Consider the following 21,095-nt stretch of genomic DNA (forward strand, 5'->3'; position numbering starts at 1 on the left):
GCTAGATGGGGAAGAAAGAAATTGCATAGTCATTTCTTCCCTCTGCACTACTGCCTGCATGGCATTTGCACCATTTTTAATGATTTTTCTACCAAGGAGGGTCATTACACCAACTCCACAGAAACTGTAGTTAAACATACCTTTTTCCTTGCCACAGTAATTTATGGTAATTTAGATTTCTCACGCGCTGAACTAAAATCATTTAGAGATTCCCCCTGACCGCTGACAGGCGTAGCTTTCCAACTGTTCCATTACTACAGGAAACGTTTTCTACATTCTAATCTTTCTCTACATTAATACTGTGTTAACTAGTGCTATGAATCATTTCCTACCTGCTCACAATTAGCAAGTGTAGTTCTCTGAAGGGACTAAGCATATTGCAGAAACGTCTGAGTCTCTTCAAATGCTCTTTTTAATATGAGAATTTTTAAAACAATTAACAAGTTACCTTTAGCACTAAACAATAGTCTGTAGGCGCTTTGTACTTGTTCCGATAGTCCTGCCCATAGTAAACGTTGACATGATCAAGCTGTAGAAAGCATACGAGATCCCGCGAGACCTATTAAGCACAAAAATACTCAGCTATAACATATCTGCATAAGAAAACCATACTTCTGCCAAAATCCATCTAACATTAAGATCTAATGTTAAAAATAAGGTCTAATTAAGGTCTAATATTGCTATCAGTCTGACAATCTAAGACTACCAATACAACAAGAGGATACAGACATGCATCAAATCCTTACATCAGATGTTCGTTTTGAATCAGGATATCCTTTTTCGAATTCAGTTTGGCTTTTTGTGTTTTATTTGCATTTTACCATTTGACAACATTTTAACGAGGCTGCTATGTTTATTCAGAGTTGCCATCCAGAGAAAGTAAACAGGACTAGTTGACCAGGAACTGTTAACAACTGCTGATTGTATTTCACCTTGGTAATAATCAAGGTGTCCAAATTCCAGTAGGACCATGAGTGTTACTCTATAAACATTTGGCACAGAGGGGGACAAATGCTGGGACAGAGAATCTTAACAAGATATCTTGCATATACGTTGTTCTAAGGAAATGAAAGACTGTAGAGAGATCACACGAGAGGTATTCAGCTGTAAAGTGAGCCGATGCCCCTAACAGAGCACAGAGATCATCTCCTCTTGATTGCTAGCTTTGTGGGAAGTGCTGTAGACCTGTTTCTCCTGTGTTACGGAACAGTTGAAGCCTTGAAGACTCATTCACAAACAACTTGCAGTAGGTCAACCTTGAAGCTATAATGCATTTTTAGCGGCTATTTGCTTGTTATTATAGAAACATATGGAACAAGTGATACTGAAGAAATGGTATGGTATGTACCAGTTTCAGAAAACGTAGCACAAATTGGTCTGGAAAGACCATTCATAGGAACTATTTACAATCAGTAAAATTTGGCAGACCGATTGTGAAGTTTTTTCTTGTGTTTTCCGGTGGGCATTTGCAGTGCATCTTGGTCCTTCATCTGAATTCTACTTGAGAAAAGAGAGCCACTTATCTCCACCGATCCTTTTTTTCCTCAGGCATTTCTGAACACCTAACCCAAGCTGACCCAAAGGTTCTTCCACATTTTTTTAAAATATGGAATTAGACTGTTCGCATTGTAGTAATACATAGTACACTTGTACGATAAAGCTGTGTTTTTCATTATGGGATATGTCTCTAAGCAAGGGTACAGCTAAGCCTGAGTTCAAGGCTCTCTCTTGCACACGCATGACTTACCAGCAATACACGTTTTTCCTTAACCTGGGGAAGTTGACTGTTGCCCGACAGCAAGCTGAGATTACATGACAATTTTTCAGGGAAACTGCTTTAAAATAGCATACCTTTGCTTTTCCTTTAGGGACATAGTAGATTCCAGAAGCTCGAAGAAGAAAGTAACGTTTCTTCCAAGACTTCTTACCATCTTCTTTCAGCCACAAAACTCCCTCAATTTCTGGCACTGTTACAGAACTTCCACAGAAACATTCCTGCAGATAATCACAGCAGTTTGGGAAAAACAGAAGGAGACAGAACATAGAGTATGCAATTTTTTTTTAATGACTGAATTAACTGAATTGAGAACGCTATAGCCGGACATTCTTTATCTCAGGCATGCAAATGTAACAAGGAGAGCTCTTTCCCCATGCAGCAGTATGACTTGGAGATTAACTGCAAAAGTTAGCAAATAACTCAGACATAACACCATAGGGGATCTTAGCATTCTCCCAGAGCAAGAACACAACAGAAATGTTAACTACTACTGAAAAGATTTTTTTAACCACTACTCAGCAGCAGCAGATCCCTGAAACAGCTTTACTGGCCTTAAAGGCACAAGGTCACCTTTACAAATACAGGCTCATAAATCTGAGTACACACAAAATCTAATCATATATCCATCAGACACAGCTATAATCCGTTACATGTGTACTTTGCTGCTACTAACTGCCAATGCTACAACTTCTCTTAAGGTTCTATTTATAAAGAGCTAACAGAGGAAAAACAAATGCTTTAAGCACATTCCAGACTAATATGCAACATAGAGACTTATCAGTAATCCAAGAAGATAAGAGGAATTAGACAGCATTACAGCTCTCTGTGTGTCACGGCTCTAAGCAACTTTTCAACCCACAGCATCCAGATAACCACTTACTAAAACTTGTACTAATAATTTGGTAAGACCATGTATATGCTACTTACAAACAAAAGCGTATTATTAGCATAATCCAAAATTAAACATTCAAAAAACTTATTTCTCTAAATTATTGAATACTTTCAATTTTAGCTGATTTCCTTTTCTGCCACACTTTCTTATATTTGATTTTTAGCGTTTTAAAAATACAGCTGAAACCATTTTTCTTCTTTGCTTACTAATACATTTAAAAATATTATCATACACTAATTACTGAAATGATGCTGTCGAATTTTGTAGATCACGACGACTTGAAGAGTACTATTAAAAAAAAAAATCCCTACCACCACAGATCAAAAGACAGGTGACAGTTCTGCAAGTTTCAACTGTGTTTACACAGTTACAGATACCCTAATTTTGGTATCATTGTGCTTAGTATTTTGAGCATTTTTAAAAAATACACATTTTTATAAACTGATCTACTTTGAAACAGGCTAACAGTTAAACAGCCACTTACTCAGAAATAACACGTTCCAGTCTCAATTTTCCCGGAACCTTTTAGAGTTTAGCTGCAAACTCAGAAATGTAGCCTTTTTGCTTTGGCAGTCTTACCTCTAGCAGCACCTCTTTATTTCTGTCTGCCATCTCAGAGGTTTCTTTTTTCCCCAGAAGATAGTTCTGTAATGAGTGAAAGAGAAAGCTCAACATTTCTTTAGGTATTCTGAAATGAAGCCAAACAACATTTATGGTTTACCTTTTCATACCAGTAAGAAGAAAAAGCTGTTTTAAGAATGATACGTTAATGAAACAAAAATCTGTAGTCCAACTGAAGCGATCTGTCAAACTGCTGAAAAATATACAGAACTAAATTATAACCACCTTCTCCAGAATTATCAATCAGCCCATAACTCCCGACCTAAGTAACAGTCTCGTAACAACACTGTCCTGGCTTTCCACAAAACAAACAACTGACAGGTACAATGTATCCAGAAATAAAAACACTGTGAACCTGAAAATCCCACAATACAAAGAATATAAAGAAAAACCCACGAGCCTTTAAACTTGTTACGTCCTGTCAATATTTATGTTTTTTTGAAAGAAGCACGCACAGAAGTAAAATACTTCTTTCCACTTTGCCCTGGCAGTTTCTCTGAATTAAAATATTTATTTTTCATGAAGAACTACCAAATACTCCTTATCTTCTTAAAAGTAACCCTAACTATGCCTAAGTACTGTATGAACAGTAATATAAACTCCTTATTTACTAAAAGGTTCTTGTACTCTTCCCCAGGCTGGAAAGGATTGGGCCTTGAAAATCTTTCCCTTCCTATCCTCTAGCTCTTTCTGAAAAAAAAAAAAAATATATTCACAAAGTTGAGCTAGATCAAGGTTTTACACACCTGAAAGTGTGGGTTTTGTGCTGGTGACTCATTCTTACTGACAACGTCAACAATATGTACTAGTAGTTAAGTGTTTATCAACTATGTGGTTTTAAAAAGAAATTACGGTTTTGCTTCTTTATCACAAAACACTTGAGTAAGCCCTGGCTTTCAATTCTTGCTGAAAAAAATTAATTACACTGATAGTGTCGCAATGGATGGGCATGCCCAACCGATGCTCAGTTTGCTAGTGAAATAGGGAGTTCAGATCCAAGAAATAACCACACAGACACCAGATGAATATAAAAACAATCCCCAAAGGCAATACAGTAACTAAGAGTTAAGAAGGAGATCTAGGGATACTATACACAGTTCTTTTCAATTCCAAATTCCTCAAAGAGTGTTCTTCTGCTTTTTATTTCTGTTTTCATTTCCACTTTCCTGCACCCCCTTATGACACTGGACTGCTGCCTGATATCACATCCGTAACTACCATCAGAAAATTCCCATCAGCATCCCTCAATAATCCATTCCTGAAAAAGAAGAGATCCCTTTTGTTTCCTAAGAAGGGAACAGGAAACCCAGATGAAAGGCGGCAGGTTCCAGCTTGCCCTGGGAGGGGCACGCTCTCTTCTCCAGACCTGCCATTTGACCACCGAGCGGCTATTCCATTTGATGCTGTTTCCCTTCTTGCCAGGGAAGGAGGAACGCACAGTGAAGAGGTACAGTAATGTATCAGTACCTTTTCTGCAGATTTGTATATGTGAACAGCACTAAGAATTGATGCAGATGCCACGAAACTGCTTACCTTCATCTCTCTTAGAACTACTCACATACACATTAGAAAACATTGCTTCAGCTCATGCTTTTCTGTTAGGGACTTGCCTTTGCACTGAACAAAAAGTGCACTGTGCGTGTACGGTGCTGAAATGTAAAGCTGGTTTGTGTTTTTGTATAAACACTAATTTCAAACTAAAAGGACTGAAATGAGTGCTACCAAAAGGAGTAGGAAATTGCAATGAGGCACGTGCACTTCCCCACACCCTCCCAGTGTGGAACTCAGGCTTACCTGGGGATTCTTGAAAAGTGCATATTTCTCGATACGTTCCACAAATATTAGTTTGTTTTGACTGTCTCTTGTCCAGTTCAGAAGATTTTCAACTAAATTTTCATGATCTTCAAAGATTCTTTCTGCAGAAATAACAAAACAGCACATAGATTTGATTCTGCCATATTTTGCAACAGTCATACGTTCTACTCTGTAGTCTTATCTGGGAGACAAGCTACTTAAGGAAAGAAAGCACAATTCAAAGTTTAATGTAATAGGGGAAAAAGCTTACAAAGCATTTGGAAATTAAAAGAACTCAGCAAACTTTCAAATGCGTCAGGCTTAATTATTTTATACGTACTCGCTCACACTCTCACTCCCCTCTCTTCAGGCTTACAGTTCCATCAATATATAAAGTGCAAATATGCACTCTTTTTTTTTTTTTAACCTGACAAAGCCTACGGTCTCACATTAACACAACAGACTCAAACGATAACGTCCGCAGTGCTATCAGTGCAAATAAATTTATGCATTTATAACTACTCTGGTCCAAGCAGCCCCCGGAGAAATTTAGTAGATGGCTTTTTTCAGTACCAAATTTGTCTCTACACCCCCCATCACTATCTCACTGAAAGCTGACACTGCCCATTTCTTACAATTTATCTTGCTGGATAAGTGCTGCATCAATAAGGACTGCAGAGAACACTGAGCTCTGACTCTGTTGAAATGCTTATCGCCAGTACAGGATGCTGAGAACAGGCAGCGGAGGAGAGAAGGATAAAAAGGAGCAAAATTGACTGAAATGGTAAAGAAATATCTGAAAATCCTCATTCTAAAATAAACTGAAAAAGAATATATCTTTGGGAGACCACTGGACCAACTCTCTCCTTTAAAAGACACTGAAGTAGAATCTTGCTTTCTGCAGTTTGTTCCCTCTCCAGATATGCCACGCAATGGCAGGCACTACAGCAAATTATTTCCTTCAGAACCCTCTGGGACTTGCCTGATCTTTCATCAGCATCTGAAAGCAGGCCATGATTTACGTTTTATTTCATGAAATCAATTACACTGCATTATTACAGAGGGCATATGGCACTGATCATATTCAGACCCGTGACTTATCACCAGTGAAGACTGAGATGACAGATGACACCTGAACATCTTTAGTAATTAAGAGTGCTAAGCAGAGTGTATCATCTGTTGGGAATGAATTAGGATCTGATACAACAGAGGCACAACACAGGACATTACTGCACGTGGGGTCTCAAAAAAGATCTTCCTAAGAAGCTTTCAAGTTACAATTCACGACTTGCCATCGAGCTCCATTGGCAACACAGCAATACTGCCTTCCAAGAAAGTAAAAAAACGTATCTAACAGAACAGCAAATCAAACAGACTTCAGATAGCTGCGATACAAACGCTTAAGTCTCACTGCAGCCCCATTAGGGAAACTGGATAGCTTTCAAAACATATCAGCTGCTACTTCGGGAAGAACAATAATTGACCTGAAGTATGAAACTGCATATTCATAGAATATACGTGCACCTATAACATGTAAAACAACATTTAATGCAGTGTTTCTATTATTAAATCTACCCTCTAAAACTAAAACATCATAGCTCCTCGGTACTTCATACATGCACTCTGCTCTAACAATGAACGTGAAAATACTCTTCGTCCCACGTGAAAAAACCCTGCTTTCCAGGTTTGTTTCTGCTACCAACCCGCAGAGTAACTCTGGGAAAAGCGTTTCATTCTGTGTCCGTTTCTACATTTGTGAAACGTATAATTACACTGAGCTCTGCTGAAAAGTGCCTAGAAAGCTGCCGGTAGCCGCCGGTTAAACCTTTAGGTCGTGACAGGAGGGCCTGTATTTCTAGTGCACCTACCTAATTCAGGCTCCTCATAAAAATTAGTTAACAGCACACATTTGAAGCAAACAACATAAAATGCAAAGATGATCAGGAACTTTGCAGGCCCCACCTGTTTCTCCGCAGAGGTCTGTTCGCTTAATGCTGTCACTGCATTTTACTGCGCTGTGCAACCAACGAACCATCAACTGGAAAGCCGATATGGTAAACCACGCTCCAAGGGCAAACAGGCCTTGGAAACGAAACCCCTTGTCTCCCTCACTGCTGCGCTAAAGGAAAACCCTTTGATAAAGGAGTTTTCATTCCCCTTTTACATAGGTGCTGCCAAAAAAAATTGTTTAGAAGGACGAACCACTGAAAGATCATACAATGCAATACACAACAGCACAGAGGGTGTGGGTTTGGCTGTAATCATTTTTTCTTAAGTTCCAGCATAAAATATCTGAAGCAAACAGGTTGCATTTTGGACTATCTTCTTAACAAATACGTATGTGAAATCTGTGAAAGACTATTAGTTGCCCCACCACGGATCAGGGACAGCCAAAGTGAAAAATATAAGGAGACTTAATTCTACCCCCTCCCAACTCTCTTAGGCTTTTCTGCCTCCTAGTTATCATGCTGCATTCTCAATTAAAAATATGGCACCTATAACAGACTTCATTCTTTAGCTTAAAACTTTTTCAATGTTAACAGTCAAATTCTGTCAGTTCCAATACCCGCCTTGAGCCCATATGGTGGAGCACGCATATACTGACTAACCACCACCACCACCACAAGAGACTTGCTAACCCTGATTTTCATTTCACAATGATCTTAATTCACCGACAGTGTTAATTTTGAAAAATATCAGTCCGCCTATCTGCACGCAGCCTAGCTCTTTGTTTCTGTTTTAAGAGAAACTGAAAATATTTTCCCATTCCTTCTTTTTCCTTTCATAATCTCCAGCCTACACAGTGAACAGAGTATCTTACGGAAGTAAACTTAGGATGGGAAGGGCCCCAGTGCGCCTTGGCTCCAGGCCTCTGCTACATACAGACTCACACATTTGCACCGATAGAAACATCAAACTATCAGAGAACTAATTAGGTTATTTATTTCTACTATTCTTGTTGGTAAAATGCTACAGAATTACCTGTTTGATTTTTATAAACCTTACATAGAGTTTACATAGAGTATGTTCTTTCTAGTTTTGCAACCGGGCAAATTTAAGATTTCATTTATTACAATTTTAAAGAGTTAAGCCAAAATAAGATGTTATTTTTCATGTGAAAGCTAGGAAGACCCAAATGACACCTTGTCCCTTATAATGGTCTTCTTCATCTATCAATAAGCAAGGTTAACATGTGACACTGCCTGAAACAGTAAAGACCTGACCACAACGGAGAGGAAATATTAATTTGCACTTCAATTTGAAATCAAGGCATCTGGGTTCAGTTCCAGGCTTCTCTGTAGGCTACAGGCAAGGAGCTTAACAGCTCTGTGAAACAATTCTTCACCAGCAATGGAGATTAATAATAGTATTTTTCTTTCACTTGTTTCCTTCTTTTCCATTTAGATGCTCAATTCTTTGGCAACAGGAATAACTTACACTGTGGTAACTGCAGTGCAACACAAAGGGGCTTTAACTGCTCTTAGAGCCACATAATGCCGACTGCATTAAAAATATTCAATAGAAAAAAACGTAGATAGCTTCTTGTAACAAGAGCTTTTAGGAACAGTACAAAATAACTATTCACAAACAAGGAGACGCACGGTAGCTTTTTTTATTCCTTACCCCTCTCTTACGCTTCGTGAGGAACACACCAAGACTATACATTACTAAAATTCCTATACAACACCTCACAATTTGGGCGTGTTTTTTTTTAACTCTGAAGAAGAGAACACTCTCGGGTAATTCTGAAACAGCGGGCAGCAAGATTCTACAAGCTGTAGCTGAAGAAATGAAGTCTGAACGCTGACTAGCAAAGTCACAGTGACGAAACATCGTTCCTAGCCTGGGATGATGAGTGTTGTAAAGATTTGTACGTAAATCATTCTGAAGACACAAATATGGACAAGTATTACATCAACAGATAATAATCACAAACGGTTATAACTGCTACTTACCCATTTGCAATTCCGAGATGGTTTCTACCAATGACCAGTCTAAACTGTAACCGCAATGTGATTTGTCCATTAAATTGTCTAGTACTTGTCTCACTGTCTGCCTCTCATCCACCATCATTGTTTTTGAGCTGTCATCAGACATGTGCACTCTGATCACCAACTAATAAGCAGAAAAGAGAGAAACAAGAGAGATTTATTTCCCCCATGTAACCTATGTTTTAAGCAAAAAAAACAAAAAATTCTTCAGATTCTGTTTCTTTTTCTTAAGATTTTGTTAAAATAACAGAAAATATTAAGATCAATCAAAATTCTCCCTCCAAACGTAAAGAGCCATAAATAATGGTTGCCTCATGGACAGTTATCTTTCTGTGTAAGAGGGTAAAAAAAAAAGTCTTCATAAAGCAATGGCTGTGTGCTCTGTGTGTTGAGGGGGGAAAAAAAAAAAACATTCCTTCCTAACTGTCCTGTTATGATGAATAAAGTATCTCTGTGCCAATTTTTCTCATCCATCTAGGTGGCAGAGCAAGAGTTCTGCATAAACTTAGATATAATAAGAATTTTTTTGCAAAATTGCAAGTCAAGCTGTCTGCCTGCTTCCTTTGTATTTTCTAAAAATATAGGTTATTTTTAAATCTTCTTTTATTAGGTAGTATGGAGCATTACTGTGAAACAAACTTATTTGTAAAACAAAGAGGCTTTTCACAGCCACTAAAGGGGTCACTGTCCACAAAGAAAAAACGCAACCAGTTTTCGCAACAAAACTGAAAAGAGCATAGTTTCTTCTCACCACACATTATGCCATTTGCTTCCTTTTTATACACCACTCAGCTGGCAACGCTAAAATAGACTAGTTATAACACACTGGTTGACTTGTTAATTCCCATCTTCCAGCCAGGATAGTTTTGCACCTTTTGATTTAGAAATGCTAAACGTATAAGATATTCTAAGTTACTGAAAAGCTTCACAATTAAAACAGAAAGTCTAAATTTAGAAGTAATGCTTTATATTGTTTGATATTGCATGAAGTAACATCATTAGACTTTCTCTACCTAGCAACCTCTGTCTGTAATCTGGAATTGTTATTCCAGATTGTTTTTAGGCTAGCTTAGACAAATCCTACTATGCAGAGTGAGACAGGGTCGGTAAAGGAAACAGACCTAAATTTTAAATTTGAGACCGCTTAATAGACAAAGACAATCTCAGGAAGCTGTATTTTCATGTAGCTGTGCACGGAAGTTGCGAAAGTCTTCTAAACGTGCAGCTGGTTGTAAAATAAGCCATTCTTTAAGAAAAACAAAAGGTTATTCCATATGCTAGGATTACTCGATTAGGTCCAGTCTAGAGGAGAAAGTATATTATCACTGAAAATCAGAACACTGTAAATACAGTGCTCCTCTACAGAAAAACAAATTGTAAAAAAAAAAAGTCCCTTTTCTATTATTAGGATAACTTTTAAGGTAGAATTCTGCGTGTATCTTCCATGTCAATAGGTATGTAGGATCTCATAAAACAACATAAACAGCTTACCTTTTTCACTTGTGCTTCTTTAATCTTCTCTAATGCAACTCTAATCTTTTCAGCTTTGAGTTTAGCAGCCTGTTCCTCCTGGGGGGGGTGGGGGGTACACAACACACAAAATTCCAGTTACACAAACTTCAGATTGGTTTTAGGGTATTTAATTTTGAAACTACCATGCTCTAAAACATGACCAAAAATGCTAATTTAGCCATCAATAAAACCCACAACCGTTTGTTAGTGACAAGGAGAACTATTGTTTTTAAGACAGAAAGCATTACTCTACTGGTCTGTCATTTAAACATGCAACTGCCGTTATAACTGAAGGAGCATACTGAAGGCATATATTTTGCATCAACACCCTCGACGCTGCCCTGGTATTCTGTATTCTAGTAGACTGATGCATTTCTACCAAATGTTTTAACACATCACATATTTACAGTCACAGTCTTGGCTACTACTATATTCAATGAAAGTGTGCAATTAAGGGCGCCCAATAGATTTTTGGTTGATCAACATAAAGAGCACGCCAAGAAATACCAGAATTAAACAGCACGCAAAGAATTGAAAAAGCACCCTATAAGTAGGATTTCATGCTATCCCAGCTGGTTTGGAAGCTTTTAATCAATTCAATTAGTTTGCAATAACTAAGTAGATTGAACACTTTCATCATCTTTACTATATCCAGGCACTCTTTTCTTTGATGCTTGTCTGTTGCGTAATCTAGTCTTGTTACAACCAAAAATGCATCAAAAATACAGATAATTTAAATCTACCTGCTAGTCCTAAAGAAACCTCTACGTTATAACACTAGTAATACTTGCTTTTCATTTCTGGAAGTCATTGATATTTCTACTGAAATTAAACTTGAAATTATAAGATGAACAAGGAACCCTTATTTTCAAGTTCTCCATATGCAGGTTTCAAATTTTACAAGTCCTAAAATATTGATTTTCACGATGGCAAGTATCCAAGAGCGCCACAATCATTTACAAATTTCTAAAACAATAAACAAACATATAAAAAGGAAAAAAAATCCCCTCAAACTATTCAATCACCTTAAGAAAGAGAAACGCAGATTTTTCGCAGCTCAATAGCACAGCCCTTCTCAACAACAGCATCCCATAAACATTTAGTTCTGCATTGCTTCCTTATATGAATATAATCCGTGGTTTCCTTGCCACGTGTTTCGATGGTTGCTTTTCATACAATAATAAAGATGCAGCCACCTTCAAACCCGTAGAGTTCAAGTGCCTCTCTTCTGAGCGCAGTAGCTATTACTCCCACCAGCTGTAAAAGGGTATTTCCTATGCCATTGACCTTAACAGCTTTTGCCCCCTCACACTGGTGACCGTACTATGCCCTGGAAACGACATCGGCTAAACAGGAGAACAGAGTGCCTTGTGAGAAACATAATCCTTTCCAATAAAAAGGACCAGTAAACTGACAGGAGGAGAAATAATGGGGGCTTGAAACATTATCTGAGAACTCAATTACCTAGAAACGTAGTTTTTTTATTAGTCTAAAGGGAACTAAGACTCCTTTCATTCATCGTAAAGATGGTGTCAAGTGACTTAGAAAGGTTAAACCAGACCAGCGCTCTGTTAAAGAACAAACAGCACCGTGACATCTACAATCATTTAAATGTAAAATACACTCTGAATTCTACGACAGTATTCCTCTCTCTCTACGTTAGCCGTTTCCATCCTCCAAAACAAACTGCTATGCAAACCCAAGAAGTGAAACGGTCGCAAGGTTCTGCGCCTTCTGAAACCAGCAGCACCAAAGCACCTTTTGCATACTGACGCTCCTTTTGAGAAACCGTAATCCGTGGCTCAAAAAGTTGCGCGTGACCTCAATCGTACGCCTTTATTGCCGCACGGAGGTTCAGAGTACGCTTAGTTTTGCTCTTCGCTCAAGCCAAGCGGCCCGATTTTCCACCCCGTTTCACTGTGCACCTGTGCAAAGCGAGCAGCTGCAGCAGAGGCCAGCAGGAGCCCTTCACAGCCGCAGCCATTACAGAGGGCAAGCGGCAGGGAAGCAGCCTGCTGCCCTTTCATACGCTTGTGCCACCCTGCTAAAACATCCTTTTTGATCTCAGAGCCCGGAATAGATTATCATTCCCTAAAAAGTTTTTTCTTTTTAAATACAGAAAAAAAAGATTTCGAGGATTTACTGTTCTACCACCTAGCAATTACTTTGCATTTGCCACTCAGTTTTAATGTGGGTCCAGTCATCGGAATTTCCTATACTTTATACTTGACTGTATTTCAACAAATTCAGTCTAAATTTAAACGGACAGAATTACAATATTCTAAAAATAAGAACTGATTTTAACCAGCAACAAACGATAAACAGAGGTCTTAATCTACTTACTGGAAATACACTGAAGAAAAGGAAGTAAAAAATTAGAATTTGTGAAAGCAAGCAGCAGTTGGGCATTTGAAGTTATTAAAAGTTTTGGTTTACAGTTAGTTCTCAGGCCTTTGCTGCATCATTGCTGATGTGACAAACGCCATTTCATTACGGCAGGATGAAAAAACACGTATTTGCACTACTTAATAAAGTAACGCGAGTAACTACAGAACCCTTCTGAACTTGCAATGATTGATTTTCCATTTCTCTCCTACTCGCCCACATCCCCCCGGCAGAACGGCCCCCGGGCACAAGCAGAGCTTCCCGCCCCTGCGCGCGGAGCAAAGGCACCCGCTCCACGCGAGGAGGCGCCTGCTCTCCACCAGCCTGTACTGGTCTGTACCAACAGCACTCCTCACCGCACAGGGGGAAAGGAGACAGGGGACACACATACCTGCCTGCGGCTCTAGGCCATTCAACACCACAACCAACCGACAGCAGGACACAAACATTTACAGTCCAATCGTATTTAGCGCAGCTATTTATTTCCCCTGCACCGGTAAATCTTTTTAAAATTTAGGTGGTGTGATTTGGGTTCCCCAAGGGTTGTAAACGTGCATGCAAACGGTGGTTGTGGTTTCACGAGTGGGATAAGCCAAGGTAAAGCCCTGGTAGGGCTGCTGCGGCACCTGCCTCCTCGCACAGCGTTCCTGCCCTTCAGCTGTGTCAGCCGGGGCGCTGCTGCGGCCACTCGCACAACTCAGGGAGTTGACCTGGTACTCATGCTAAGGATTTGAACCTTCATCGGCTTTTGACCCTTGCTGAAGCTAGGTTTGGTTACAGAAAACGTGACACACGTATGAAGCGATGCTTGGTGACCTAGCTACGGTGAGATCTCATTCATCCAAGATATCCTAATGTATTGTGAACTAAAATTAAAAATTGTATAATAGCCCTGCAACGCAATCGTCTTCAATTAATTACTTATGCTTTGTATTTTTAAACCACAACTTAGCTTTCAGCAAATTTGCACTATCCTGTAATACTGCAAAAAAAAATGTATAACAACAATCACAGCCTCCTGTCCCATTTTTCTATTAAACATGCAGTTAAAGATAGACTGGTTGTGTTTTGACATGAATATGCAAGATGTGCACTATGATGCAGCTTGCTCAAGGGATTTCATGCTTTCAATTTCTAGCTTGGACTGTCTTTTTTTTTCTTCTCTTAAATGTTTCATTGTTTAAAGTGTTATTAATTGATCCCTTTTACTTGCCAGGAGGAACACAGGCAAAACTGAAAAAAGGAAAACGTCACTTAAGAAAGGTTACAGGATCTAGGAAATCCAGCAATTAAATGATAAGATGCAAGTAACAAAGGTCATCTTTCACTGAAGTTAATAGGGCAGGACAGGGAGACCGTAAGATGCATACAGGAAGAAATAGATGTTTTATGTTCAATATTTGCAAAATTTTCCTCCGTGAAGTCTTTCTCTGAATGCAGGTAACACTGACCTGTGAAGGACTAGAAGCAGCTATCCAGAGTCTGTTTTGCTAGCTACAATCTAGCCTCAGCTAGAAATGCAATCATCTGTTTTGCAAGGATTCTCCCCACCCAGGATTTTTATTGAAAGAGAGGCTCCTTTCGCCTCAAACAATCCTATGAATACCTCCAAACAATCCTATGAATATCTCAGCTTCTACGTATTCTCCAAAACTTCAAGACATTTTATTAGCCCAATTTTTAATTTTTGTCAATGAGAGCAGTTGCCTGGTACACGGTCAGTTTGTTCAGCCTGCAGTCATAAATTACTTGTGTGGAGGCTGCGTGCCTGCATGTGTGTGCTTTAAACTGAAAAGAACACTGGAATAACTGTGCATGCCATCGGCCCTGGAAGGAAAAAACTATGAGTGCAGAAGCGGTCCGAGTTTTTTTTCCCCACTCGGAGTGGATTTTAATAACACTTGTTCTGTAGTTCTTGATGAACTAACTAGAATATATAGCCTCTACCCTGAAAAGCATGTTTGTCTTGCCATTGAGTCAGTAGCTGGCAGCAGTGGCACAGTCCATTTATAAACAGTGAGCTTGTGTTTGCGTAAGTCGTTCAAGACCATTCTCAGACATTTATTTTATTGCATTTCTTCTCAAAATAGCTAGGTGTAGCCGATATCTGAGGGAAGCAGAAAACAAGACGTTCCTGTCTTCTAAAGCTCTCTCAAAGTGAAAGGCTCCAGCAGCCATTCCCCTGGTGGGCGGTCCATCCTCAATACAGTGTTTTCTATACCTCCCTCACACCTCTGACTTACTGCCACCATACTTATATTACGCCATTTCCCAGGCTCCCTACTGAATGCGGAGATGTCTGTGAAGAAGCAGGTAGTACTGTTTTGGGGGTTGTGTCAGACAACGGTTCACTTGAAAGGTTTCTAATATAATAATTACACTTCACTGCATTGAGGAGATGGATATAACATACAAGCAAACAAGGATGCATGGCTAGGAAGTTGCAATTTTAGCAGAAAGACTACTCATGTAGCCAATCACTCATCAGATATGCAGAACTGGTTTCTCAGTCTCTCCTAAGAGTTCCCACGAATACCATGTTTGCCTCTTTTTTCCTTCCTTCAACATCTCTGTTCCACATTCGCAAGCTTTTTACTATTAGAAGCCTAACTCCAACACAGAAGATGGCTTCTGAAGGGAAATTGGAAAGCAGCAGTTATATTTTAAAATTACAGTATCCATTGCCAAGAGCTCCTACAGAGGGGATCTTTACTCCTGCAGTCTTCTAGGGCAAAGAAGTAGGTGTTATACCCCAGGGAAGCCAGGAGATAGACGGTAGTTGCTTATGAACCCCAAATGAAGAATGGCATCTATGAATCTCTCCTAGAACTTCCTTTGTGCTTGACCAAAGTTATTCAGTACTTAAGCTTTTATGCTGTCCCCACATATCTGAAATCATACTAGAAAAATCTGTATTCTTTAGCAAAGTGTTACTGCTAGAAAAGTGGCGCAAAGAGATTTTCCACAAACTTGTGAGTGCTACCTCTTACTGACAAGAGCTACTACGCAACTTGAACAAGACCAGAGCTTTATTCGCTTGTAATCTCATTAAAACAACTAGTTGGGCAGAAAACTGCCATGCCAGTTGTCTATCTCAAACTGAACTTGAGAATGAGAGGATATACCTCAAAGGGTGAGGAAAGGCAAAGGTAATTTTGTCCGTGTCAAAATATATGGATATCCCCATCTTTGGGAAACCTGTTATGCCCAATTTGTAAGCCATCCTTTAACGTACAGCACAGCAGAACCTTATACAGCATGGACATGCCTTCCACTGCCCCCTTGAAAGTCTACCCAAACCAGATTTGACAAAGCTAGTAGTGAGAAAGGAAAAAAACACACACACACACACCCCACCCCACCCACAAACGTCAATTTGCACAGGATTTCACTTCTGGCTATTCATTCCTTGAAACATCCATCTGCACTAGACCATTTTCTTTCTTGCCTCCAAACAGGACCTTCCTTGCAGTAGCAGCTCTTGGTTAGGCTTCTCACCAGAAGTACCTAATTCAAATAGGTACAGGGGACAAGGTGCTAGATCTGAGGCCAGGAGAAAGGAGGAAAGGGGGGAAAAGAACTCAGAAGGAAGAGCAGGACATAGAAGCCACGATAAGGGAGTCCGAAAGGGGAGGGAAGACGACAACAGCATGAGGAGGCACTGGGGCTGCCTGGCAAGGAGTTTTAACTAAGGATAAAAAGCTGAATCAACCAGACATGGGGCACAGGGCAGAGGTGGAGTATGACAGAAACAGATTTGAGTCTATAGGCTGTTCATCTAACAGCACTCCCATAGTAGCTTCCTATATTTCATTCCAGGACCAAGATGATAGTAAAACTGCAAAGGAACAAGACAACAGTCACAGTGGACTAGTACAAAGTAGGTTGCTGATTAAAAACTTTGTGTCGGTCATTTTCAGTGTTCGTATATTAAACTGCACAAAAATCTGCTGCTAACCACCTACACTTTTTATTGTCGTTTCCAAGTGCGGCTACCTCAGCTTCCTCCAAAGTGGATCTAGGCGGCTGGAGTTCTCAGACTGCGTTTACATCCTTTGCAGATTAGCCATCAATTGCTGTATTTTTATACTTCCTTAAAAAAAAAAAAAATCTCAAACAGATGGCCATTCACAAATGAGCACATCTGAGTCAGATTTGCCCGAGATGCATGAAGCCAACCTCACAGCTGACTTATTCTAAGGTCTGGAGGGACTGCATTGTGGAATAGCCAAGGTCTGCAAACCGGGAGAATCAACATTTATATGAAACATATTTGCCTTTCAGGCCAACAAGAATAGAAAAACGAAGTACCAGATACTTGGGAAGAGAAGTCATAACAGTAATCCTTATCTTTTCTCCAGATGCTGACATTCATATCTGCAGCATTACATCATTAAATCCCCATCATCCGGCTTCCGGTATACCGTTCCAGCTCCACATGCATCAAAATGGTGGAAGAACCAATGACTTCAAAATCCAACACGTTCTGTTTCTATTTCCTATTTTCATGTTCTAAACCGGGAGACATCCCAGCCCTGAATATTATCTTAGTGTTTTTTTTTTTTTTTAAAGTGTTCTGTTCTTCAGTCATAGAAGACTAAGATTACAAACGTCAAAAATGAAAGTTTAGCTTTTAAGTGCACATCTTATAACTTAATTCTAACCCCGCAGAGAAAACAATCTTGCAGATTTTACGTTAAATTTATATTGCTTTATCATCAATATTCAGTAACTTAGATTTACTGTTGTTTTCACGTCTATCTTTCAAAAAGAGGTTGGAATGCTGTGTGAACAGTAACGCATGGAATTGCGCCACAATAAATAGATTGCTTTCTGTGATGAGATCTGCCCTATGCTTCGGGCAGGAACTGTGTGTATGGCTGCAACTTTCCAGTCCTGGTCCAGGACTAGGATGTGTACAAGAAGCTATGTTACCAGCGGACAAAGAACTGGTATAATCATTCCCCTAAACTGTCTACAGTCTTAACATAAGAGGTACACAGATGAAAGAAGGGGAGGAATACAAGAAACATTAGAAATCGGAAAACAGCTAGCTGACACACTAGAGACACCAGCGTGAAGCTCTAACATGGATCATACAATTAAGCTGATCTCACACTAAACTGCGTTTGCAAGGAAAAGTCCCCTTTCTTCCCCTCAGGTACATGAACCCTTCCGCTTCTCTCATACAGGGGCTCATCTAATGCTAAAGCAAGCTGAAAGAACCTAAGTCAGCAGCAAATTGGACACCAAATTCATCTTCCTGCTAAAGGAATTTCTCTCTGCTGGAGGTCAGATGAGACACCAGTATTCACACCAGGATTGTGTGCTTGGGAGTCAGAAGGAAAGGGCACAGCTGTACTGAGGTAGTCCTAAGCTGAGCTACTGTCAAACAAACATCAGCCTCTGAACATCAGCAAGCCCATCATGAGCACCTGACTCAAAGTTAAAGGGCCTCAAAGTCTAACAAGCCGAATTAATTTTTCTGTTCTTGAAATCTGTGTTCTTGAACATTCTCAGCCACAAACAGGGCCTCTACCGGGACTTTAAAAATGCTAACTTGGAATGAAAACAAGGTTAAGAGTCAATGCCTTGCCCCCTAAATAAAGGCATTCTCTAACTTTAATGCTTAGTAGAGTTTTCAGACAAAGATTTATAAATCCAAAAATTTAACTACAGGAACCTATTAGAACCACTGATTTGAGGAAGGTCATCCTCATATGACTCAATGGACTTAACATTTTATGCATTTGTATTGAAGTTTCCATGGTAATAAACACTCATCCAGTACATAAATAACGACATCATTCAGTACATAAATAACCAGAAGGAAGGATAATGAAGACACATGGAGATGAAAAGTCATGGTTTATGTTTACACCGCAGCACTTGGTTAATCCATGCGCATCCAAGCAAAGTTTGCTGGTTTGGTGCCTATTTGCTTTGTTATCTTGGGGATGGAGGGGTGGGGAACGAGAAGAGGCTTGGATTTAAATTCAAAATAGAACAGTCACAAAAATAGAGGATGACTTTTTTTGGCTTTTGTTAACCACCCTGTAGAAGAGGGTCTGAAATTTTTTTTTTCCCCAAGATGATGCATGGTGAGCACTTTTAAAAGAATGTTAAGGTATTTAAGAAAAAAAAAAAGTAGTTTTAAACTTTAATTGAAAAACATAGACTAATTATGTCCAGCACATATTCTTTGCATTGTTTTAAGACAGTGACAAATGTACCTCGGCAACCTCAGGCTTGCCTGAAGTTTCTCCTCTACAGTCTCTTTCAGAAAAATAACCAAAGGAATGGTTTGCAGTAGGCAGGTAGCATCAGACATATCTGGTACCTCAGCTACTGAACATTCAAAGTATTCTCAACAACATGAAGCTGCATGTTGTTCTTAATCCCAGCATGTCCTCGCCCAGAGGACTTTATAGCTTGCTCCATCTCTCCTGCTCTAATTGCAAAGGGGAATACATACAGAAACTGCAATGCTCAACAAACTTAAGATAAAGTGAGCGTCAACTGATGGTCTCTTAGGACACTACTGACTTCTTTCCTGGAAGGAAAATGAATTTATAACGAGGATTTGTCCACACCTGGCTCATTATAGACCACCGTCTTCCTAGGATATTCTCCTCACATTACATCAAGACAGAACTCGAAACAGAAAAAAATCCGATTACTTGTTACGGTTTATCTTCATATAGCAAGTGAACTTATTCTAAGGATACTTCTGCCTTCTAACACTACTGAATGCATCCATATGTTTTCCAGAATTTGGGGTTTTTTTTAATTAATGAATGGGAATAGGAACAGAAGAACTTCTAGCTCAGTACATTTCCTTTTTTGCCAAAGCATTTTACCTGTTGACATGTCTATTAAGTAATTGCCAAGACCTTGAAAACTTTAATGGATTTGCAGAAATAAACAATGAAATACAGCCTTCAAAAGCACCTTGTTTTGTTGGACAAGAAAAAAAATCACACAAGTAAATGCAAAAGTTCCCAGAAAGGGCAGGGTGGGAGGAGTCTAGCACACAGACTAAAAGCATTCTTTCTACATGGAAATAGTCACATGCAGGTGGAAAGAAGAAGCATCACCTTGGTCAGCAAATGAGAAGGCTTTCCTGCAATGTTTCTCAGAAGGAGGGAGGTTTCCCTGTCCAAATAGGAGTGCTTGTGCAGAAAGAAAGAGAAAGAACATAAGTCAAAAGAAGTCAGTGTAGCAATTTTATAGTGTATCGATTACAGAAGGTAAGCAGAGCTTAAGGAAAAAACCCTCAGTCCTCACTCTTGCCCACCCATACAAACGTGAACATTCTCAAATAGGCTTGCAGTGTGTCTGAGATGACTAACACACTACCATAAAAGCAGCTGTGTTAACAGAGGAATTGAGTTTATTCTTCACTTGTATAAAGGTCACACAATAGAATTAAAAAGAGTTTTGCTTACCTGCTACTGGGGTCTTTTCTGCAAGAGACAATGTATTTTCAAATATACTTAGATTTATAAAAGTAAGAAAACACACACTTAAGACACTTTTCAAAACCCTGCCCATGTCTGGCAATATTTTAAAAGTGCAACTATTAATTATTATTATTAATTATTATCATTTGTTTGCACACTATTCTACTGTGCAAACAAAGTCACTAAAAAACGGTCAAAGAAGCAGAGAAGTGCTTTTATACTATTGACACTGGCTGCTGCTTCCATAATTAAAGATGTTAGCATAACAACAACCACCACCTAAACCTGACTTACGATTAAAAGTTTTTTATTGTATTTTTGTTGTTGTTGTTGTTTTTTTAAAAGACACACCTGTCTTCTCTCATAGAGTCCCAATTATATAAGCCAGGAAGTTGGGATCAAATTACCTAATTTCTCTTCGAAGAGAAATTAACAGTAAATGCATTTTGACCTACTTAAAGGGAATGAAAATGGACAGTAAACAGTAGGGAAGATTTCTCACAAGACAAAAATCAATTAATGACAGACAGTGATCATCATCTGTACCACCTGCTACAGAAGAACAATAAAACCATCAGCCCAAAGCAGTTTGCAGAACTGCATAAACACAGGTCTGCTAAGGAAATTAGACTAATACTGTGGTACTTGACAAGAACACA

At 39.2% G+C, this 21,095-nt stretch overlaps 1 protein-coding gene across 5 annotated transcripts in view; it reads right to left on the minus strand.

Moving 5' to 3' along the window:
* Positions 1-21,095, minus strand: part of RAPH1 (Ras association (RalGDS/AF-6) and pleckstrin homology domains 1) — a 109,064-nt gene that overhangs the window by 16,075 nt on the left and 71,894 nt on the right. For 4 of the 5 annotated variants that reach the window (XM_068947997.1, XM_068947993.1, XM_068947995.1 and 1 more), the window contains exons 5-11: positions 20,071-20,145; positions 10,568-10,645; positions 9,041-9,200; positions 5,085-5,206; positions 3,249-3,314; positions 1,852-1,995; positions 449-559 (exon numbers count right to left, since the gene is read on the minus strand). In XM_068947997.1, coding sequence (XP_068804098.1) covers positions 449-559; positions 1,852-1,995; positions 3,249-3,314; positions 5,085-5,206; positions 9,041-9,200; positions 10,568-10,645; positions 20,071-20,145 — 756 coding nt within the window. The remainder of the gene's footprint in view (positions 1-448; positions 560-1,851; positions 1,996-3,248; positions 3,315-5,084; positions 5,207-9,040; positions 9,201-10,567; positions 10,646-20,070; positions 20,146-21,095) is intronic. The other variant, XM_068947998.1, reaches the window with a different exon arrangement.

This window comes from Struthio camelus, chromosome 6 (genome assembly GCF_040807025.1).
Source record: "Struthio camelus isolate bStrCam1 chromosome 6, bStrCam1.hap1, whole genome shotgun sequence".
Taxonomy (NCBI): domain Eukaryota; kingdom Metazoa; phylum Chordata; class Aves; order Struthioniformes; family Struthionidae; genus Struthio; species Struthio camelus.